This window comes from Rhopalosiphum padi, chromosome 4, assembly GCF_020882245.1.
Source record: "Rhopalosiphum padi isolate XX-2018 chromosome 4, ASM2088224v1, whole genome shotgun sequence".
NCBI lineage: Eukaryota > Metazoa > Arthropoda > Insecta > Hemiptera > Aphididae > Rhopalosiphum > Rhopalosiphum padi.
In genome coordinates, this window is record NC_083600.1 from 2417668 (window position 1) to 2441174 (window position 23507).

Genomic DNA, 23507 nt, shown 5'->3' on the forward strand with positions numbered 1-23507 from the left:
TTTATTACATGACATATATTTTTATTTTAGAACATCCTTTAAAATTGTAAACGATATTTTATTGTATTTTTGGCTTAAACATAACATTAGGTTCTTAAAAGTTCTAATTAAACTTAATGGTGTTTATTTGACTTATCTACATTGTATGATTGTATCTGTATGATATCAAGATGTATGAAAATGATTCTTATTGATTTTTATTTCGAAAGTATATTCTTTTGCGTTTCCCACGATATGGCTCATAGTTATATTTAGTATAAAATTGTATCTACAAAAGGAAATATAATTTAAAAGGATCCCTGGTTCTGCTTTATTGTCTTTGTATAATAATATAGAGTGCGTAAGTTTAACTTCCATCACTATGAAAACTTTGTGCTCTGGAAGAATGAGAATAAATCAAACTATAATAAAATATTTAAGATATGAACATTATTTCGTGATCCGCTGTGGGATTTTTTTGGTATAGTGATTCTAAAATAAGATATAAATATTTAAAACACGATTTATTTTATATGCGTTTCAAATAAGTATCCAAAAAGGACATGGCCATTTTTTAAATTGCAATAAGTGATCATTGCCGTCATATATTAGGAAAATACGGGTTAGTACAGTACACGTGGCATAATTATTCGAAGAAAAATTCCTTTATTATTATATTATACATGTATAAGTGATAAGTTGTCCTTATTTTATTATTATTCTAAACAGGAATTTGTTTATTAAAATTTTTAAAAAGGTAATTAATTTAAATTTAAAAGTAATGTGTAATATTACTTAGTGTTGTTTTTTGATATATTATATTTATTTGAACGGTTATTGCTGTTTTTATGATATGCAGTTAGTTCCATGTATATAAATATATAAATAATACATATTATTCTGTTAAAATACAATACAGCATATTATAATACATCACACAGCGTTAGTAACTATAATAATATAATAAAATAATATTATATCAGTTCAAATAATTACATTTTGTAACATAATTATAAAGTAATATTTATTGGTTATTTACCATAGATCTTTGCTCACGGATCGTTTGTCATTTTAAAAACATAATATTATATTGTACTAATAAATTGAAATAAGGTATAATAATAATAAATAAATAAAAAGTAAACAACACATAAGGTAGTATAGGTAAAAGGTAGGTACTTAGACGTCATATTATTACATTTCATTCATTATTGTGATTATTCTTGAGATAGGTACTCGCATAACTCAAAAATTTAATACATTACATAGACTACTGTTTAGGTATGCCTGTATAGGATTACTGTATGATATAGATAACAACTAATAACTAATAAGTAATTTTCATCGGAAACCAATTTCCTATTTCCTAATATAACATGTAGGTAATTAAACTGTTTTGAAATTCTACCTTTAATAATGCAGATTGAAGATTGTATACTAATTGAAGCTTTAATACATTTTGATTTATCTAATATTTTATCTAAATATGTGATAAACAATAACCCAACGAAATTTTATTTTACTTAAATATTATCCGGATATCGACATATTTTATTTAAAATAATTATTAAAAAGTTCTGTGTAATGGATGGGAAAAAATAATGTCGGTAGGTATTGTAAGAACTATTAAATAAATAAATAAAGAGCCTTGCTGACAAAATTATTTTAATTTTACGTATTTTTAGATAATCAATTATTATATCAGCTGAACAAAAACAAATGATCGATTATTATTAATGTTTATAATATTTATGTTACTAATTATTATCATTTACCTAATTTATAGTTATTTAAGAACAAATTAAACATAAACAATCAATAAATAGTGCTGCCAAATTAGGCTAAGCGCTGCGAGTTTATCTGGACCTATATCTTACTCATTTACATACCATTTAGCATTTAAATTATCATGCGCATATTATGTTCCTAAGACCATTTATTATTATACGCACAAATGTTTTATATAATTTTTATTGTTAGCTATTGTAATATTTATCGATTCTCAATGATTTTTTTATACAAAACCTCATATACTATATATAATCAATGATAATATTTCTAGAGACGAGACCAGCAAATATGACCATTTAAACATATTAAATGCCTTTCAACCTCCCATGTCCAAAAATAGGTACTTAGGTACCTACTCGCTCATTGGTATAAAATACAAGTATAAACCTAATTATTAATCATAACTTCTTGTAAAAAAGTTACATATTTACTAGATGGTAAATAAAACCTTCGTCTATAGGGTATACATATTTGAGGGTCTTAGATTCCCAGGACATCTGTCGTCAGTGATAACTGAGGTGGTTTATCGTGGTCGATCCAATAATCGTTCACGTTTCGCAAATGGAACGATATCCATCTCGGTCGACAGAAAGGCCCAAACTAGTTATGAATCGTTTCCGTCGCTGCGCACTATATCAATACGTACCTACTGTTAAACTTTATTTTTTTTCAACGGGTTAATCGTTTGCAAATTTTTCCCTTTTTACCCGGCCGGTTTAAGACCGTCATTGCGGGACGAGCGACGGTCGACGCCACGGAGGATACGTGCGCGCTCACACACGACTCCTAAACTACGCGAACCAAATCTGTTTGGCGTGTGACTGATGGGGTAGCTCCGGTGAATTTACCGAAACCCGGAAAGCATCCCCTCCCGTTATCAAGGGTAGGGATAGATGGGCGCGCGTGAAGAGAGTGTGCTAGTGAATGGATGATGGCATTGATAAATGAACGAAGCCAGTTTGTTCGAGCGAGCACCCACCCACCCATAATACGTTCACAGCGGATACCGGCTATACCCGATCCTTATTTTCTAATCTCTCAAACACGGCGTATCCGCGCTATATACGCGTACTGCGTACACACAAATAATAATAATAATAATAATAATAATAATATACGGTCGTCTTCGTCGCTAACTATGCGGCAGGGTGGATGGGCCGGGTTCACCAGCCGAAAACCGCGTTACCTCTTCGGGACGAGGATTAACCGCGGGACAAAACGTAGAACCGATCGGATTAGAACCTTTCACGCAAGCGCGAGCGGTCGGTGGTGAAAAAGAGCTCTGCAAGTCGCCGGGGTATAGTATACTCGTGTGTGCAGAATTATCACTTGGATGGACTTAACTCTGCGTCGCTGCGAAATAATTATCGAAGAAACTGAATGCGCTGGCGTTCTCATGTTCGCCCGCACACACACACACATATATATGCATAAATATACAGAGCAATTCTCTAAGCAGCGTTTTCTACCATTTTTCCTTTAGTAATGTATTTATTCAAAGTTATATTTTTGGAATTTTTAATAATACTTAAGAACTATGTCTTAAAATACTTGGAATTTTTATAGCATTTAAAAGTTTTCTGTGACCACGTATACATTTCTTTTTTCTAAATGATGACATCCATTTTTTTCATTGTGAATAATTGTTGAAAAAATGGATGTCCAAATACAAAAGAGTACTTTTATAATTATTACATTTAGTGTACTAAGAATAATGGGTCATCAATAATAGGATTGGAAGTTAAGGTATCTATAATGATTTGAAAATTATGTATAGTTAGTTATTAGTTATTACTAATATTAAACTATTAAAATATTTTATTTTAAACATTTTGTGAGTACCTTATACATATTATATTGTCTTATATAACCGTTATTAGGGTTTTTATCTTTAAAACGCTAAGGTTAAAAACTACTCAATAGACTGGTTTTTTATTTAGATAAATAAAATGTACTTCCAAATGCAGATTTTACTGTAAAAAAGGGTGGTACTTATTGAAGAAAAAAGTTTATATGTCACGGGAAACTTTTTAAATGATATACGAGATTTAAGTGTGTTTATAAATTCTAAAAATCAGAACTTGTATAAATCCATTAATAAAGGTTAAATAGTGGGAGGGGTGAGCATGCTTGGTGAATCACTCTGTATACATATATAATGAAATTTTCCCGAACGCATCCGTATTATGACCTTCGTAATTGATTCCGGCGGATCCCCTCGAGGATTATATATACTGCTTTAGGTAATAGTTTCACTTTCAATCAGATTTGAATCGAGTCTATCACCCCTAGAACCGTCTGTTGGCTGACTTAGAACATATGTGACACCGCCGCTGCTACTACCACCACCTTAAGCGTGTTCCATGGAAAGTTTTTCGTACAAAATGATGGATATCAAATTAAAAGTTAGTCAGGTTGAAATCGAATTCGGTCGTCTATTTCTAGTGCGTTTACATTACGTTAGAACAAAAGACAGTAGTCTTTTACTCTTTTACACATTTTTCTCAGTAAATTGTATTCTACCATTTACTATATTTTTAAATTATTTTAGATCATAATATTTGTATTTATTCCTATTGTTTTGATAAAAACAGGTCTGATAGCTGGTGATATTATTATTTATTGTTAATGCAAAATTAAATGTAAGATTTATATGATTCTATGTTAAGACTCGAACTGCTTGAGTCATTTTATAACTTTAAGCGACGAATCAATTTATTAATATTCATTTTCATCTATTCAAATAAAACTGATTGCCCGTTTCTAAAAAATATCGTGTTTTAGTTCAAAGACCGAAAATATAAATTCATATTTGATTCCGTAACATTTTAATGTATACAAAATAAATTTCTCATCGTACATACAACTAATTATAAGTATTGGTAAAATTATCGATGCAGCATCGATTAATGTTGCGTTTTTATATTATTTTAACAAAATAAGCACACTTTAACTTGTTTAGTATTATTTGAATAGTTTATTTCAAAATATAATAATTGATTTTTAGAATACGCTGGCTGCTGTCTGCTGCGGCTGGCTGTATTCTTTAAGCGAAATGATTTATTCGGGAGGCCATCAACCATAGAACGCAAATAAACTTACATGTTTACGGTCTCACAAATTACAGTACAAATATGGAATCTCCTTCCAGGGAGGTCCCATTATGGCGCTTCGGATATTAGAAGCAGCGTAAGTGGCATCATAATATATAGGTCTTGTGGTATGGGAGGGATATTTTTGAAATATTAAACCGGAGTCGTATGATTAATTGTGGTAGGTCAGCTATAATAACCCGTGGCTAGTCCCCGGAAGCAGTAATCCTTTTTATTAATACATGTGGCTGCGTTGATATATATACAATATACATACATATACGTCCACACAAACATCAAAATCAATAAAGTAAAGAGGGTAGACGCCAAACTTAAAGGTCTTGTAAATATTTGATATTGTTATTGGTAAGATGCGAAGTATAAACAACAATAACCTTCTCTGATTCTCTCGTTACGCTAATTAAATGCTCAAGCCACAGACCACGTTTCAATTTTCATTTTGGACGGTCAAACTGGTAAATATTCAGACCAAGCAGGATAAATATAACCTTACTAACTATACCCTATCTAGCAGTATTACCGTTATTGTTTCAACAGTCCCACAACCATGTAAATCCACATACACGAACACACAGTTGACAAATTTAATTATTTCGAACGATTACACAAATTCTATAGTGCCTTACATAATACGAGGATTAGATATTGGGACTTAACACTATTCGCTTTGACAAATAATATCACTACGTTTATTTTCTTTGCTAAGTTGGATAGCTCTTGGCAGAATATAATATTAATTTTTGAAGTTTTACAATCAGATATAATTCATAAAATAAGTCTCATTTTTGAGTTTCTATCAATTTTCGTTCTTTAAAAATCAATTAAATAAGAAATTGGTGGGTCAGACGTGAATAACCTGATAAAATATCTGCAAAGTTGATTGTTCTCATTCCGTCCCCCGTCCTGGATTCGCGATAGTGTGGCTTTTTATCACTCCTTATTAATATGGACTACGGTCGAGGTCATTTGTATTGTGAGTGCTAAAAGTTAGAACTTTTATCGTTATCGTCGGTTGATTACATTCCTAACAATAACATCGTGGCCAAACGAATCAGATCTGATCAATTTCTGATAGCTATTAGCATATCTGGATATACGTGTGAATTATCGAAAGAACCGAGAGCCGTGAGTCGTGTTAATTAAAGTCTATATTTTTGTCGATCAATGTTTTATATATTGTTATTATGCTTGTGCATTGAATATCTGACTGATAAAAAACATTATTTATTTGATATTGAAAGCCATAATACCGATTCAACTTTGGTAAATTTCGCGCATAATGCAATTAAGAGATGTGCATTAAGTATTCATTTAACAAAATATTATAGCATTTGTAATTATTCATAAATAATTGTTATCCAAAACTTATCTCATATTCTTTTTAACTAATATATGTTTTGGGATATTGAACGAAACTAGCAATATAAATTTAGCATAATGATTATTTATGGGTTTTTTTTTAGTTTTGTTATCCTTATAGTTTTTTTTTTTAATAGTTTATAGGAGAAGCCAAACGTTACATAATTCTAATATTAAATATATATTAATCATTTAATTTTTTATTTTCAAATTATTTTCGCGATGTATAAAAAAATGTACTGAACAATTTCAAAAAAGAGTAAATTTATTTTAGCTTACCAGTTTTCAGCGAAATTGAATTAAGCTTATTTTATGGTAAGTAACTCTAAATATTCGGCGTTTTCATTGATTAATTATCAAGTCAGTTATATTATATAAATGTGAAAAAAATTAATATTTTATCTTTGTTATGTTAAATATTATTTTACAGAATATTTAAGTTTATATAATTTATATCTGACCTAAAAATGTGATACGAAGTTAAATGTTAACTAAGTACATTATACTATCAAAAATCGTATGTCTTTTTTAGTTTTTACATATGTATACACACTAACTAGTATATTGTTTAATTTAAAATAAGCGCTATACCCCTTACTCATAACCGTTTTTTCGAATGAAATTTACCTGATATATTATTACTTACAATAATTTAATTCTAGTCTTATTAATTATATAGCGTTAAACTAAATAAATAATGAACATAGTCATTAATTCTTAATATTATTACCTATAGACAATTTTATAAAATATATTTTTAAATAATTATATTTAATTTTAATTTATTAAAGTATAGCTTAAGTAATTTTTGAAATATAATACTTTATTGATTTAAATTCATAAATTATTTATTGTATTTTTTTTAAATTAACTATTTTATCATTTTCCTTAACTATATAACTATCAAATGCAATCTTATAATATGGTATTTCTGCTTTCAAGTGAATATTATACACTCTATAATCTATATTGACTAAATAATAAATCAAGGGATTAGACATTTTTACGATTAGATTTTTTTTTTTTTGATTTTTTTCAGCAATTTCGTTATAAATAAATTATTTGGTATGTCATTTCACCATTTAATTTTTGTTAACCTTTGTAAAAAAGTTTGGATGATCTTGATAATTCATATTTTAATTTAGTTGCGGGCATTTATATTTATATTAAGGTTAGAGCAAGGAAAACTATCGGCTTTACAAAGCCTTAGGCTTTGTATATACTTTTCATATTTTATCTTTTCATAGAAAATAATATATTGTGTCAGTTAAAAATTTAAAAATGTTCATATAGCACTAATATAGATTAATAATTGAACAAATTTTTTGCTTTTATAAGTAAAAATTGTGAAAACAGTAAAGAAATGTAAGAAATCCTTGATTTTCCATTCAAGTTGTAGTTACATAATATTTTTATGCTTAACACATTGAACCCGATCAAAATTGTAATTTAAGTAAAATCATTAATTAACATACCTACTAAATTAGAATCGGTGCCTTATATTAAATTTGATTGTAAACACAGTTTAAAGTAATTACATTTACATTTTTAAATTAATATATGGCAAAATTTTAATATTAATGAATTATGAAATCAACAATTAAATTTTCTCAATTATTCTGTAGACTACCTATCTAAAGTTCTGAAAAGACAGTGATTTATAAAAGTATTTATTAGAATTAAGTTGAATCTTAGAACACTTTTGTACGCTCGTATTAAAGTATGTAAATTTCAATTGAAAGTTTATGACATTATTCCACTCCTTTTTTTTAAAATCATAATCTTTTTAATAAAAAAAAAAAAAAATTGATAAAAACTTTATATTATATAATACTAGAACGTTATATTTAAATAAATAATACAATATACCTATTAGATTTATGATAAACGATTTATTCTCTCATTAGAAGAAAAATGTACACAAATTTATTTATTTTTTGATTATTTATCTTAAAGTTTTACACAACTTAATAATAACATTATAGTGAAGATATAAAGTTTTATTGTTGTACTGCGAATTTTTTTTTAATTCTTTTATTTACTGTGTCATTTAGTATTTATTTTCATTTTATTCTTTTCTTGACGTTACATAAAACAAAACTAAAAATACAAGTAAAAAAATAGGTTACATGGAAAGTTTTATTTAAATAACTATAATCCGAAAAACCAAAATATTTAAATACCCAAATTAGAAAAACTTGTCCTTCAAACGTATTAGGTTTAGATATTTATACCTAATGAAAGCAAAAATAATGAAATAATGTATAATTATATAAAAATACTAAAGTTGTATTTACCAAGAAAATTATTAGATACTTAAAATACCTAATAAATCCTAACGAACTGCATTTATCTCGACTAGAATTGAATAATAATATAGTATGTTAAAAAATGTGTGTACGAATAAATTTATACGACTACCAGCTAATGATGTTAGATTTTAGAAACCTTAAAATGTAAAAATAGGAAAAATAAAATAACTTAAAATGTCATCAATATTTTATTATTATAAAACAAATCAATACAATTTAGGTGCATCAATATTTTAAAAAATGTCAATTTAAGTCACTTCATAATAATCGTAAATAAACATAATTATATTAATTTTAATTTAAAAGTAAAACTTATAATTAGAAGTTATTTAAAATTCATGAATTATTAATTTTAGCGGAAGCATTTGTACAACAGCTGATCTATAGAATTTTTCTTATGTATTAATCAATAGACCCTTCTACAGTCCTCGTCAGTGTGCTTATGTTTTAGTTTACACTAATTTCGCGCTTTGTAGAAAACTGGTATAATAGGTTAGGTTAGCCAAACGTCTAATCTGCTGCTAAGCATTAGGCATTACTTTTTGTAATCAGCTTATGTGTATTATACCTATGATCAAAACAGTCTCATTTCACAAAATCTGATGGTTTATCCAAAAACCCAATTAACCTTTGGATTGAATCGTTTCAACGTCTAAATGATTTTAGTGTTTTCTTTTATTTTTATTAATAATGTATTATCATTGATGAATTCAAATTATTTTAAAATTACGTTGGGTCGCTATATTTTTATTTTGGGCTATTTGTAACACTATTATTGCAAGATATTTTCAGACAAATCGATCTGTGTAACCTGAAAAACTGCGTGTGATATTAAAAATAATATGTCAGAGAAACACGGAATATTAAATTCGATTCTTTTCATAAATATTGGAAAGCCAACGCATTTCATTAATATTTAAAAATATAGTTGTTGTATAGCGCCTGCATGGATTGCATATTATCCATTGTATATGGTGTACATTATTTGTAAGCTGTAATACGCATTTAACTACACCCTTTATCGAAATAAATTTCTTTTAACGTGTACCTATTTAGTTATTTATTCAATATCGCACGGCATCGTGTTACAAAAACATAATATTGTTATTTCGAACAACGTTAAATAGATTGAATGTACGAAAGTTTTGTTACATCGAAAAACAAATCCAATTTCAAAAGTAGTTATTGTTGGATATCTGACAATCACCTTGTCATTAGATTCAGTGTTTTATACTTTTTCGAATTCTTGATAAGTATATGAGGATTAAACACATATAGAAAAAGTTTGAGGGAATGTAATTATAAACTATTTTCCAAATTATTGTAACTTTTATAAATTAGTTATTAATATTGTTTGACTTAAAGTGACTTGGACATATTCGGTATTTATTTTTATTTTGTGTGTGTGTGGTGGTGGTTCAGTTAATAATAATTTAACATCAATAAAAATGATTTATGTATATACATAAGTTTAGACAAAGGCGTGTCAAAGCACATGACCAAAAAGTAAAAAGTTTATGAACATTAAACAAATTAAATAAAGTTTCATAATTCCCATTTAATTCACCATTTAGTTTTGACACACGTATAAAATTATACTTTAAGAGTAATGTGAAAATTTAACCTATAAATAAAGACGTACATTTTTTTAATGTATTGATTAATGATAAACTTCTGAAATTAAAAATAAAATGGTCTTGATATAAAAACAAGACAAGTTATAAATCATATACTATAATAAAATATTTACTGTACTCTTTAAAAGTTTGGAAATATTATTATATATATGATGAAATAAAATACCTAGTATAAATGCTGTGTATATTAAAAGATATAGATTACAAAAAGTATTTAATTCTAAAAGTTAAAAATAAATAAAAATACAGTTTATATGAGAAAATCATAAGAAAATTCTGCGAAGTATTTAAATTTAAATTCATTTTAAAACACTTTCATTAAAGACACGTATTTATTTTATATTAATTATGTTTTACTTTTATACACAAAAAGCTATAAAATATGTATAGGTACTTATATAATATTATAAATAATGTACAATATATACTACGAGTTAGGTGCAGTTATGCCATCGGTAGTAAAATATGTGTTAATTATTTTTAAGCAATTTTTGTTTGAACTATTTTTATTCTATTAAATAATATTGGGCGGGGGGGGGGTCTAGTAATAAAAGACGATGTTTCCAAAAATTTTAAATTTAATTTAATAACCGATGGTGTTTGAACAACTATCGTAATAACATACGTCATACGTCATAATATTATAATCATAACTATCGATGTACCATAAATTAACATATGACTACCATATCACACTATATCACTATTCACTAACCTACCCAATACTCAGATAATAATATCTTATTATAATATAAGGTATTCAAATATTGTACTTCATGAAGAGCGTTTTTCAAGGGGCCGGTTGTAGCGCGATAGAGAAAAATATAATGAAAATAAGTATTATTAGAGGTATTAACCTTAATTATTATATTATCGGTGACACGTTCCGATAATTGATATTTTATATATTACATTAATATTGTATTAAAAAAAAAAATACACTTGTATAAAAATATAAAATTGTTTTGTCATTAATAATTTTGGAGTCGTCAGTATGTTTTAAACAGCCGGAAGAATCATCCGATGTAAAAGTTTGAATACATCTGTTATCCAAATTATTATATTGTTTAACGATGAGTTTGTGCGTCACATTATTACCTAGGCACGTTCAGCGCCTTAAACTATCAGATTATTACTTTTTGTCGCGAAAAAAGTGGCGAAGTAGTTTAAACGAATAATAGTAACAACAGTCACCTTATTTTTACTCCTCATTTTGTCCGTAAAATATTTCTCTCAAGGGAATAACCAAGCACAAATCACTCCCACGAGGCTCCGAGAATCATATTAGTTTTTGTTTGGTAAAAATCAGATGAGTAGTTTAAGCGAATTGTGGGAACGTAAAATTGCTTGACAAACACATTGCATTACTACTTCAAGCAGTTGAAAAAAACAAATAAAATACTACAAAACTATAATATAATATTCTGAAATATTGAGTAGGCATTTCGTATAAAATAATAAATGTAACAAATAACAATAATAATAATAAAAACAAACACACGTAGTATTATCGGGTCTCTTGGGGATATGACATTTACAACTACTCTTAAATTGCGACGTATATTTTAGATTCTGAGCACAGGGACGAATGTATTGGTTTTACAATGTGGGATTTTATTACCATTTATAATTTTTTTTGTGCTTTTTGAAAGAATCAAAATGTACAAACTATCGACTATGAGGATGGTTTTTTTTTTGGAAATTCAGATGTTATTGGCACAATGGAGGAGTCAAAAGTAAAATAGTTTACAGTAATTTTCAATATAATTGGTAAAAATAAAAATGAAATATCCTACGAAAAAAATTGAAAAATCGACACTAAACTAATTAGCAATTTAATTTTTTTTTTTTATTTTAAAAATGAGTAACCGAAGAGAGTTTAAATTTACACTGAAAATTTAAAATATACATTTTCTAGACCCATGAGTTCATGGTTTTCAAAATATTTCGGGAATTATTGTACTGTTTATAGAGATTTAATTTCGTTTGCCAATAAACAAGCTTGAAAACTGAATACAAGATGGTATTCAATGTTTTAATTACAGAAATGTGAAAATATCAAAAATACAAGGTCACAATTTTTTTTTTAAAGAGTTACAAGTCCAAATTTTGGTAAAATTCGTCAAAATAACGAACATTTGTAAACTATTTTGTTACTAGAAAAGTATTCAATTTTTGAATTTAATAGATAAGGATTAAGGATTGAAATTTAGTACAAAGTTCTTCGTAAATTGTTGTGGGATTTTATTACAATTTATAATTTTTTTTGTGCTTTTAAAAAGTATCAAAAGTACAATTTTTTTTTAAACACTTGCAAAATTAAAAATTATTTTCTATTTTTAATAGAACTTTCAAATTATTTTTACTAGTTTTTAAGCAATTTTATAACATTGTACTGAATTTACACACTTCTAAAATATGTCGCTATGGACTATAATTTAATAATAATTATAATACATTTATAGTATCCTATTATAATAATTATTATATAAAATATGCAATTTTTTAGGTAAAAAGTAGTTATAGTTGAAAATATCACATTACTAATAAATATAAAATTAATTGACTAATATTAATCGTATCCGATTTATAAACTATAAAATAACCTTAGAAATAGAGGCTGATAACCATCTCCACTCAGAATTGTTTTTCGTATTCAATTATTTACCATTGAATTAAAATTTACCATGTCCATTTCAATGATCTACTCAATAATGAAAGAAGTTCAAAAATTACTATGTAAAAAAAGTAACTTCATCAGTATTTTAAAAATTATTTGAATCATATTGCACTGCTCTTTGAATACCGTTATTTAATTATACTCTATATTTTATTCATTGTGTGCATCCGTATTCAGAACTTTCTTGTCACTGTTAAACATTTTATAAAAATATATTATTGAAAGATATGATATATATAAGTTTTTCTATAGCTAAAAATATATATTTTCTGTAATCAAATATACATTTAATGATAAAATACGTCTTTTATTATTTCGTGCATCTGTTATAAATTATTTCACGGTATCTTAACATCTAATTGTTATTGTCACGTGTTTATTATTTATATTACATGCGTTGTTTAACCTTGATTATTGATTATTTTTCATTTTAGTTATAAATTGTAGAAATTTTAAATCGTTTATGGGGAAAATAATCGATCTATAATATTTATAATATAATATATAAATATGTTTTTAAATAAATAAGTAGTAAATAAAAGTTTTATTTTTATTATTATTGTAATTTTAATATTTTTTTTCTATTTTTAGATCGCTCACACTGGTATTTGAGTTATTTACATAAAATATGCTAAGCGCATTAATATTTTATACTTATATAGTATATACATAAATAAAATGTAATACAATATGCTGCACATTCCATTAAAACAAAGCTAAGAGTAATTTGCTATGAGTTTTAAAGTTGCCATTGTAATAATTAATGTGTATATAGTATATATTGTTTCTACACATTAGTTATGATATTGTATTGTCTAAATCATTTAAATAAATAAATTGTTGTCACATGGATCAACATTCTATACATTTGTTCTAGTGAAAATAAATCAATATAATATGTATCGTGATCGTACTGTCTTTTTATGAAACATATAATTAAAATAATTTACACCTATCAATAATAAATTCAATTTTAAATGAAAATTAATGTTATTCGAATGATATGATGTAAAAAAATAAATAAATAAAAAAGTTAAATTTGGTCGATTATCACTAAACAGCCATTGATTTATACAAACAATTTGTTTTAAACGATTCCTTATTTATTTTGGAAGAACGGTACATTCGTATTATAAACAACGATCGTTTGTTGGTGATTTATATTAAATGAATAACTGACTAAGTTTGATATACCAACAGTATCTTCGAATAGGTAGAATTTTCGAACGCAACGTATTCAAAAAGTAATCTGAAAAAAGTTTTCTCGCCATTCCGCAACCATTACGCTGCGAAATGTAAATTCGAATACAATAATATTTATTGTAAACTCTGCAAAATATTAATATTGACAATCGCTTACATTTCTCGAAAGTAATTTTAAAACTTTGATAACCGATACCAAAATCGTTTTCCCTCGAAGTAAAGTTATACTGCAGTTTGTCGAGAAAGGCCGTGGTATCTTTAAACGGATGGAGTGGTATATATATGCACAGTATTAAAATTGCGTACCATGTGTATAAATTATAATATGCAATATACTGATACTCGCTGTACATTTTAACGTATATTATTCAAAAGTAGATATTAAAGGAGCTCAAATAGTTCTGTTTTATAGTTTATTATTATTAAAATATTATTTATGAATTGGATTCTGTATGTATTGTTTATAAAATTGCTCTATTTTTAGAATCTACAGATAATTTTTATTTTTATCCCAATTCGTATTATCTATCTGAAATAAAATCATTTTATATCATTAAGGCATTTTAGTAACTAGAAAGTTAATTATTTTTTTGATTTTTCGCTATTATGGAAGTATTTTATGTTAGATTCGTATCAACTGTTATTCATATTATGATTATTATTGTGAATTATATAGTTTATGTTACTGCATAATAAGTAATCTTTATAATTTAGAAATCAAATATAAAACACATTTTAAAACACTGATAACTGATAAGGTATGTGAATTCATTTTCCTGTTTAAGTGTGGTACTTCATTCAGAAAATATAAACCTTCCCTAAAATTTGACCAAATTTTTTCCTATATGCTTATATCAATATCAATAATTACCCATTTAAATTCTAGAAAGAATCTAGAATCTAGAAGATTCGAAATGATAAGAAATGATATTTTATTTTCAATCAAAAAACTATAACGTGGTACCTATATTAATCAACTATACCGCAAAATACTAGTCCCCCGCCCCATTTAGGATTTTCAAAAAGGCCAATTATTAATTTTGAAATTACTTATGGGTACATGCAGTGAATAAATTTGAATTTACGTATTATTTACATAAAAAGGGGTTTTCGTTTGAAGTACTTTTTTTCCCCGGATGTAAAAATGGCTAGTTCCTAGTTATATTTTCAATGATAATAATTAAAAGATATAAGAATAATAAGATAAGATAAATAAAATATATTGCATACAATAAAACCATAAAACCATAAAATAATAATTATATATTATTTACTTTAAAAGTTCAGAATTTTGGATTTTAGAATACAAAATTCAGTTTTAATGTGGACCATACAAAATGTATTAAAGGGTGCCTGCAGGCCCTAAGTTAGGACCGCTGGCCTCAAGTAATGATTTAAGTGTCTACATTTGGTAACTGTTAAAAAATAAAATAATCATTATTACCATACTTAAATTATTATTTATACATTTTAATTACGATGATAATAGCATAGAATATACATTAATATACTACTGTAAGTAACTATTTTATATTATATGTTCGATGCGTTGCAATCATTTAGATAAATAGAACAGTCGTTATTTATCCGTAAGTGTAAGAGGTATCCTGCTACATAGGTAGTAAAGTACAACTACGGTGGCGTTGTCTCGGGCGAAAGTTATCGCGAATCGAACATCATACATATATCTTGAATGCGTTTAGGTTAAACCATCCCATGAGACCAGAACACTGGGACGACAAGTCACATTCATCTCACTAAAAAGTATCTTTTTTTTTTTGTATATACATTTTTTTAATCTCGACGAAATTCTTGTTACTTTATTTTACTTAGCATTAAATAATGCATTCATTTTTAAACCATGGTGGCTCGGACGATATCCGGTTTGTCTATGGCCTATGCGATCTGTAGTTGTGTAATTTTAGTTAGGTAGAATAAAACAATAGAATGACATATTTGACGGTCTACGAAGCCATTCGCTAACTAGTCGTGTTCATTTGTTTTTCTGTATGATTAACATGTTAAGTTATCCATAGTTAATATCCCTGGTCATTTTTTGGTCTAAGACAATCAGTCAACTGACGATCGGTTTTCATTGGTCGGTGTAAAAACTTATGCTAAATCTTGATTGCTAAATATACACTCTACACAAAGTAATATTATGTCAATTCATCTTCATATTAAAAATTAAATATAATCTCGTCACAATTCAATATTGCTATGAACATTTTAATAGTTAGGAAGATTTTAACCCTTCTGATAACATGTAACATATTTTAGTAATTGTTGGTTTTTACGTTTGCATGAGTATCGAGTATTATTATTTATGAAAATACTATAAGATTGGATAGAAACATCTTATAAAGTAAATTGAAGGGTAGTTATATTAAATTTAGTTTGGTGATAAATGATAATATTTTGTATAACCATTATATAGATCTTTATATAGATTTTAGGCTACAGGTATACACAATACACACATGCATAGTAAAAACTGACTTGCAACTGCTGTATTTTTAAAAATAATTCTTTATTTGAATATGTTAATTTAAATTACGATGTTTCCCTTAAAATCAAAATATTGTTAATTAATTCATTTTTGCTAATAATTTAAAATGGTATATTCTGTCATACGAATATAACAATATTATCATAATATTATTTTATAGTTTATATGAATAAACTAATTATACTAACGTTAATACCGAACGAAAGAAATTACCATTATTTGTGCATCGAATAGCATTTAGTATGTATAAAAACAAGTTGAGTATATTATTTTTGTATAGAGAAACGATGTTCGACATTTTACAGTACGCTAAATTAGTTATTGTCCCTGACAACAGAGCACACTACCAGTCACTAACGGTTTTATTTAATTTTCTTATTAAAATGTTCTATTAAAATAATATAATTACTCATATTTTATTGTTTTACATTATTATAATAATTGTACTACCATCATATATGCAAGGCACATTAACTTATCACTCACTTTCAACAATTTCGAATGATTGCTTTTATGCTACCTGATTTAATGAATGGACTATTATGTTATTTGGTGTATTTATTATATTTATATATGTATATAAATATATTTTTTTAAATAGATATCAGTATTGAAAGACATGTTAAGTATTTTCGATGATTAACACTATTTAAAATAATTTTATTTTAAAGATGATCTTGTTCGATGTATAAGACTTTGAAAGTAAGTGACATACAGACGTCTTTTTTTAGATAGGTGACTATTTTAGAAGACAATTTAAGCACCGAATAAAACTATTTAAACTTAAAATATAGATCTTATTTGTGTTAGGTATCTATTTAAATTTAAATTTAAAATGCATTTGTATTAAATGGGTAAATAGTAACTTTTATACATAACTATGTTATTTACGTTAACTTTTAATGATGAAAAATATGAATAATAGGTACTTTACGAAATTTAGTACCATTGACGTATCGAATAATGGTGATAAATAATATATTTGAATGTATATGAATTATATTTTATTTAATATGAATATTATAAGATAATTACATATTTATATAGATTAATTTGACGTTGGTAATTGTGCATAATAACTATTAATAGGTAAAATTATTAATTATTACAGTTTTAGCCTCCTATATTCAGTGCCATTTAATATATACGAGTAACACATTGTTTCTCAATACAATATTATATTATAGTCGGTATATTTATTTATTTTTATAATATAATATATTCAATACTAATACGTATATATAATATTATTGCCATATTTATAACTTATAATTAAAATGGATCAAATGACAGAATTATATCCATAATCCCGTCTTGGATGCGTGTTACAATTTATTTTGTATTATTAAAATACGTAACAGTAGTAAATGTTTAAATATTAATATTACTTATTAGTATAATACTTTTTAGAAATAAACAATATTTCGTAAGTAAATTTAATAAAATTGACTGTAATATTTAGAAAAATATATTAGATATATTTTTTTTATGAATTCAAGTCTTAGAACTGATATCCGGCCATTAAGTTATGCATTATGTATAATATATTGTACCTAATATATATATATATTTATAAATGTAACATCAATAAAATACGAATATAATATCCAGTTTAATTTATTTTAAATATTATTCATAGGGAAATTATTGTACCACCACATTCAACATTAATAAATTATAATAGTAAAAATATTAGATCATACTTTATTAAATTTAATAGGTTTTCAATCTAATTTTAGAACGTTGATTTGAAAATTAAACACTTATTCTCTGTTTGTTACTTATACATAAATATTTAATACTTAATAAAGCTTATAATATTAATGAGAGAACATAGGACATTTTCTAATCACATAATTCACGATTACGTGACACTTACTGGTATATATGACCAGTCAATCATCGTGACTATCGTTCCCAAATACATATAAGACATGTATCCATACACGTTACGAATATCTTAACGTGCGACATCATCGAACAATCTGAATAGTTAGGGCCAGAAAATAAGTGTCGTATACTCGCATCATTTTAACATTATAATATCATGTGACTCGACCAAAATCATGACGTCTATAGTATAGTAATATTATTACAGAACTCGGCGAGAATATTATTATTATATTATTACAAAATTTACCCAAATATAGTTGAATAAAGTAAAATATAAATTGCATGTTTGTATTGTAGTTGAACAATTGCCCACGTTGTAACGACGGATGCATTTCGTGTTGTTTCAGGTGAGAACCCGGCGGCCATGCAGCACGGACACGGACGGAGTCTGAACATGCTTAGCTGTCCGTCCATATGGATACTCATACCGTCCTTAGTGATGTTCATCAACTTGAATACAAATTGAAAGCACAATATTATTGGTGTGCGACTGCAGTGAGCGCGTGAAAAACGAAAAACGCTACGCCTATAAAATAACTTTATTATTGTAGGAGAAAAAATATATTAATAATAATAACGATGACAGATTAAGTGTGAAATAAATGAACACTGTAAATACATTTTTGATTACGGACATATAGCTTTTAATAATTTCTAAAACACTGTTGTTTGATATTAAATAATATTACGTCATTACACACTACGCCATGGTGTTTTATAATTTCATTAATACGTCTGTCGATACCTTTATAATATACCAATTAAACAATTTATGATTCGATAATAATAAAATACTATTATAATAATTATAATAAAATAAAAATATTATGTACTCTGTTACAAATTTTATCCGTGTTAGTTTTTATTATGTTTTAAATGGTGTATACGATTCGTATATAGAAAAATGTATATATTGGTGATATTTATTTGATATTTTCCATGATATTATGTAAATCCATACGTTTACGATTTTGGCTTGTACATTTTAGTTTTAAAAATATAATAATGTAGAAATAATGAAGATATGTTTCTTGGACATATTATTATACGCGTTAAAGATATAAAATAAATGACAAGTAAGGTCATTTCAATCAGGTGTTTATTGTGTTGTACATTTTAAGATTAAGAACAATGTTAAGTTTATACATCTAATATTATATTATTGAGTACGTATATACACTAATTTATTCATCGATGTGTCCAACTCCCTAAAAATTGTTTTAATTTGTGTAAATAAATATTTATAAAGTATTACGAATAAGTAATTTGTTCTGATATCTGAAAACAATTTATTTTACCAAATATTTTTTAACAAATGACAACCTGGATTGGAATTTTATATAAATACACGATAATGCGTTTTCGAAATTTAACATCTAACCGCTAAAATATACCTGTAAAAAATATGAATGCAAATAATTATTTTAAAGCCGAAATGTCTTGGAAATGTGTAACTAATGTGAAGTTGGTTAATTGATATTATCATGGTTGAATGAGTCACCAAAGTCCATGTTTTGTTTGCCATAGTTCAACGTTTGCAAAACTTTACTATTCGCTGAAATATTAAACTTAGTAACCCCTGATGAAATAAAACAATACACTTCATTGAACTATTTGTGAAACATTAAAGGGAAATGCAAATATGTCTCAAATTTTCGGGCTTTTGAGAATTCTTTTTGATATTAGTTTTTGTACAAAAAGGAAATGCACAGGAATACATTATTTTTCTCTTTAAACAATGTGTTCGTATGTTTATTCCAAAAGGAACAAATAAGCTTTTGGTTTTACAACGTCATCATTTTTTTCTCATTTTTTTTTTCACAAATATTTTTAGAGCAGTAAACTTTTTCAAATTCTCTCATGTAGAATATACAGTTCATTGGAAATCGAATGTAATTTGTGCTTTAAAAACTACAACATTACTAAACATAAATTATTATTATTATTATTTAATAACCAATCATACAAACAAAACGTTTAATTTTCAGTATTACAGATTATCTAAAAATAAACATATATTAAAAATCTATAAATTCAGAATTTAACGACAAGTATTTATAACAAAAATTGTATTATATATAGTACTATTATACAAACATTATAAACAATTTGTTATAATTTGTTCAAGGTGATTATTTTGAAAGTAAACATACAAGTATTAACGTTTTTGGAAATTGTTTTTATTACTTGATTCAAAAAATTCAAAAAATAATAATAAACAAAACAAAAAAAGGTAAAAATATAATTGTTGAAAAATAATTTGTGTTATACTTTAAATTCAAATTTAAAATATTTAAAAATATTTCTTTAAACGTTAATACTTTATTAGAAAATACAAGCTAAACTTTAAAGTAATCACGATGTACGTATCATATTATAAATCCATACACAATTTATTTTTATTTTTAAATAACTTAACACCTTAATAAGCAATTTGTGATGATTCAAATGTTTCTAAAATTGTGAGCAATAGATGAATCGTTAAACTATATATTATTTTAATAAAAGTACTCAATTGTAAATTATAGCACTGTCCATGTATGTAGTTAAACAGCTTAAACGATTCTACTGTATCTACCAACCATTTTTTTTTTAAATTATATTTATTTTTTAACGTTCAATAAATATCTTTATTTTTTTTTTTATTATTATATTTATAAATTGTATACATTGTCAATAAAATAAAATGTATTATTATCTGCACAGGTTATTGTATTTTCGATTTATCAATATTATAATAATGATATTAAAAAAAAAAAAATACCACATTTGTAAGCTAAAATTGATTTAAAAGTATTTTATTTAAATGTTTTAAATAGAATATTCAAATTATTATATGCGTGTATAATATAAACAAATAATAATATAAAAGCACCCATCTTCCGTATAAAACAATAAAATATTGACTAAACTTAGACAATTATTTATAATACTTCAATGTCATTATGTTGTAGAAAATATTTATTATTTGTACATTTTTAGCATGTCAAAATATATTTCACTATTCTTTTTATATTTAATACCTTAATAAAATATATTATATTTAATCGAATGTATATCCATATTTAAATACACGTGCAGTTACCTTTAAATATATGTATTATTAATGTATAGATATATAATGGATATGTCTGTTCTGTAAAACAAGTTTTTTGTGAATTTTGAATTGTAAATATATAATAAAAAACTGATACTTGTAAGTTCATCTTTTTTCTTATACTTTAAAGTTTAAATATTTATCACGGAAAAATCTAAACGGTATTATCATAATTTAATAGATCATCGTCTATATCGGATGAAAATGGTTTTAGAAAAAACGAAAAGTAGTGAATTTAAAAACAGATGTTGTAATAAGTTGTTACATATTATATAATGTTTAATTTATATGATTATATTAATAATTAATATGAGTCGTTTACTTACCTACATCAAGTGGTGTATTTTAGCATTTACTGTGGAATATTTTATCATATTTAGGAACTAATGCAGAAAATACACACGTCTGTAACTTCAATCAATCATAAATATTATTCCATGGATTACAGGTAAATAAAAACCTGATCAGCTGATCGAGCGTTTTTTTTTTTGTATTGTTCCGTGGCCACACTGGTAAAACGTCATCTAGCAAATACACTATGTTAATTCTATCTCATTTTAAGGTTCAATATGATTTCTAGCGATAGCTTAAAATCTGTTGGTGACATATTCTTGTAAAATAGTTGAATCCTAAATGTTCCGTTCTTAAATAATTTCCGTTATGAGGCCAAAAATAGCTCGTTGTCAACAGTGTCTTCTATGAATTTAATCGTTTTTTTTTTGTTCAAGAAGCTAACGCTGTGAAAATAAAGACAGCTCTTTAATATTTAACCTCAGGTAACGTATTCTGTGTACATTTTTAAATGTAGTTTGTGTTTATAATGTTATTAAAATATCAAAATTATAAAGCAACTTATTTGTTAGTTTTAGATAAATATATAGAATACATATCATCCCGCCCAAAAAAAAAAAAAACAAAACCAATAATATATATATATATGTGATTACATTTGTCATCATCTATAAGATATATACATATATATAACAAGTATAATAGTATAAATGTACATTAATCTGATTTGTATTTATTTTGTATACGGCTTTTGTTTCTTAAAATGCAATTGTTATCAGATACATATAGTAATATACGAATGTTATATGTTACACCTAAGTAATAGTAGTCAAAATTGTTATTTTAAAAATTCTTTGGTTGATACCTATTAATTATTTACACATTACACGTTTAAGTATATTTATAAATTATAATAATACAATATAAATATTGAAAAATCAATAATTTTTCGATTTTTAAACAAATGATATACATAATAAATTAATAAAACTATAAATATTAAATAAACAATTGATAGCGTAAGGTATCTGTTGTTTATACATTTTTACTAAATAATTCAGATCAAAATTATTTTGATTTTGGAATTTTTATGGTTTCTCATATTGTAATTGAAATACAATCCTAAAATATTTATTATATTTGAATAACCGTTGGTACGGATTTCCTCTTCTGAAATTCCCAAATTTTTATTTTAAATGCATAATAATAATTATTCAGATATAAATATATGGATTAACTGTATTCAAAAGATGTTTTTGGCATTCCTCATCTTAGTATGTTACTATGTTATAATCATTAGAAATTACCTATTTGGGAATTATTCATATTCACATTGTTACTTAAGTATATTAATAAAATATATTATTAATAGTTATCCAATCACTTATTTCATTTGAGTACTGCAATTATAAAATTATCAAAATTCTTTATTCATAATAAAACGTATACAAAATAATAACATGTAGATACAGGTACTATTGGCTATCACCTAATGAATTCTGTCCCATCATAATATTGGTACATAGGTAGGTAAAGTTAGATATACTTTAATAAATACAATAATACTATAAAGTAAAATACTATAACTATAAAAATAATATATTTTTTGTTTATAAAATTCAGATAATCGACATTTCATATAA

General features: G+C 25.5%; 1 protein-coding gene across 1 annotated transcript in view; it reads left to right on the plus strand.

Annotated features, from left to right (window-relative positions):
• Nucleotides 1-21142, plus strand: part of LOC132929513 (hemicentin-2-like) — a 318477-nt gene extending 297335 nt beyond the window's left edge. Inside the window, exon 7 of the mRNA XM_060994902.1 lies at nt 18824-21142. Coding sequence (XP_060850885.1) covers nt 18824-18942 — 119 coding nt within the window. The 3' untranslated portion in view covers nt 18943-21142. The remainder of the gene's footprint in view (nt 1-18823) is intronic.
• The last annotated feature ends 2365 nt before the right edge of the window (nt 21143-23507 follow it).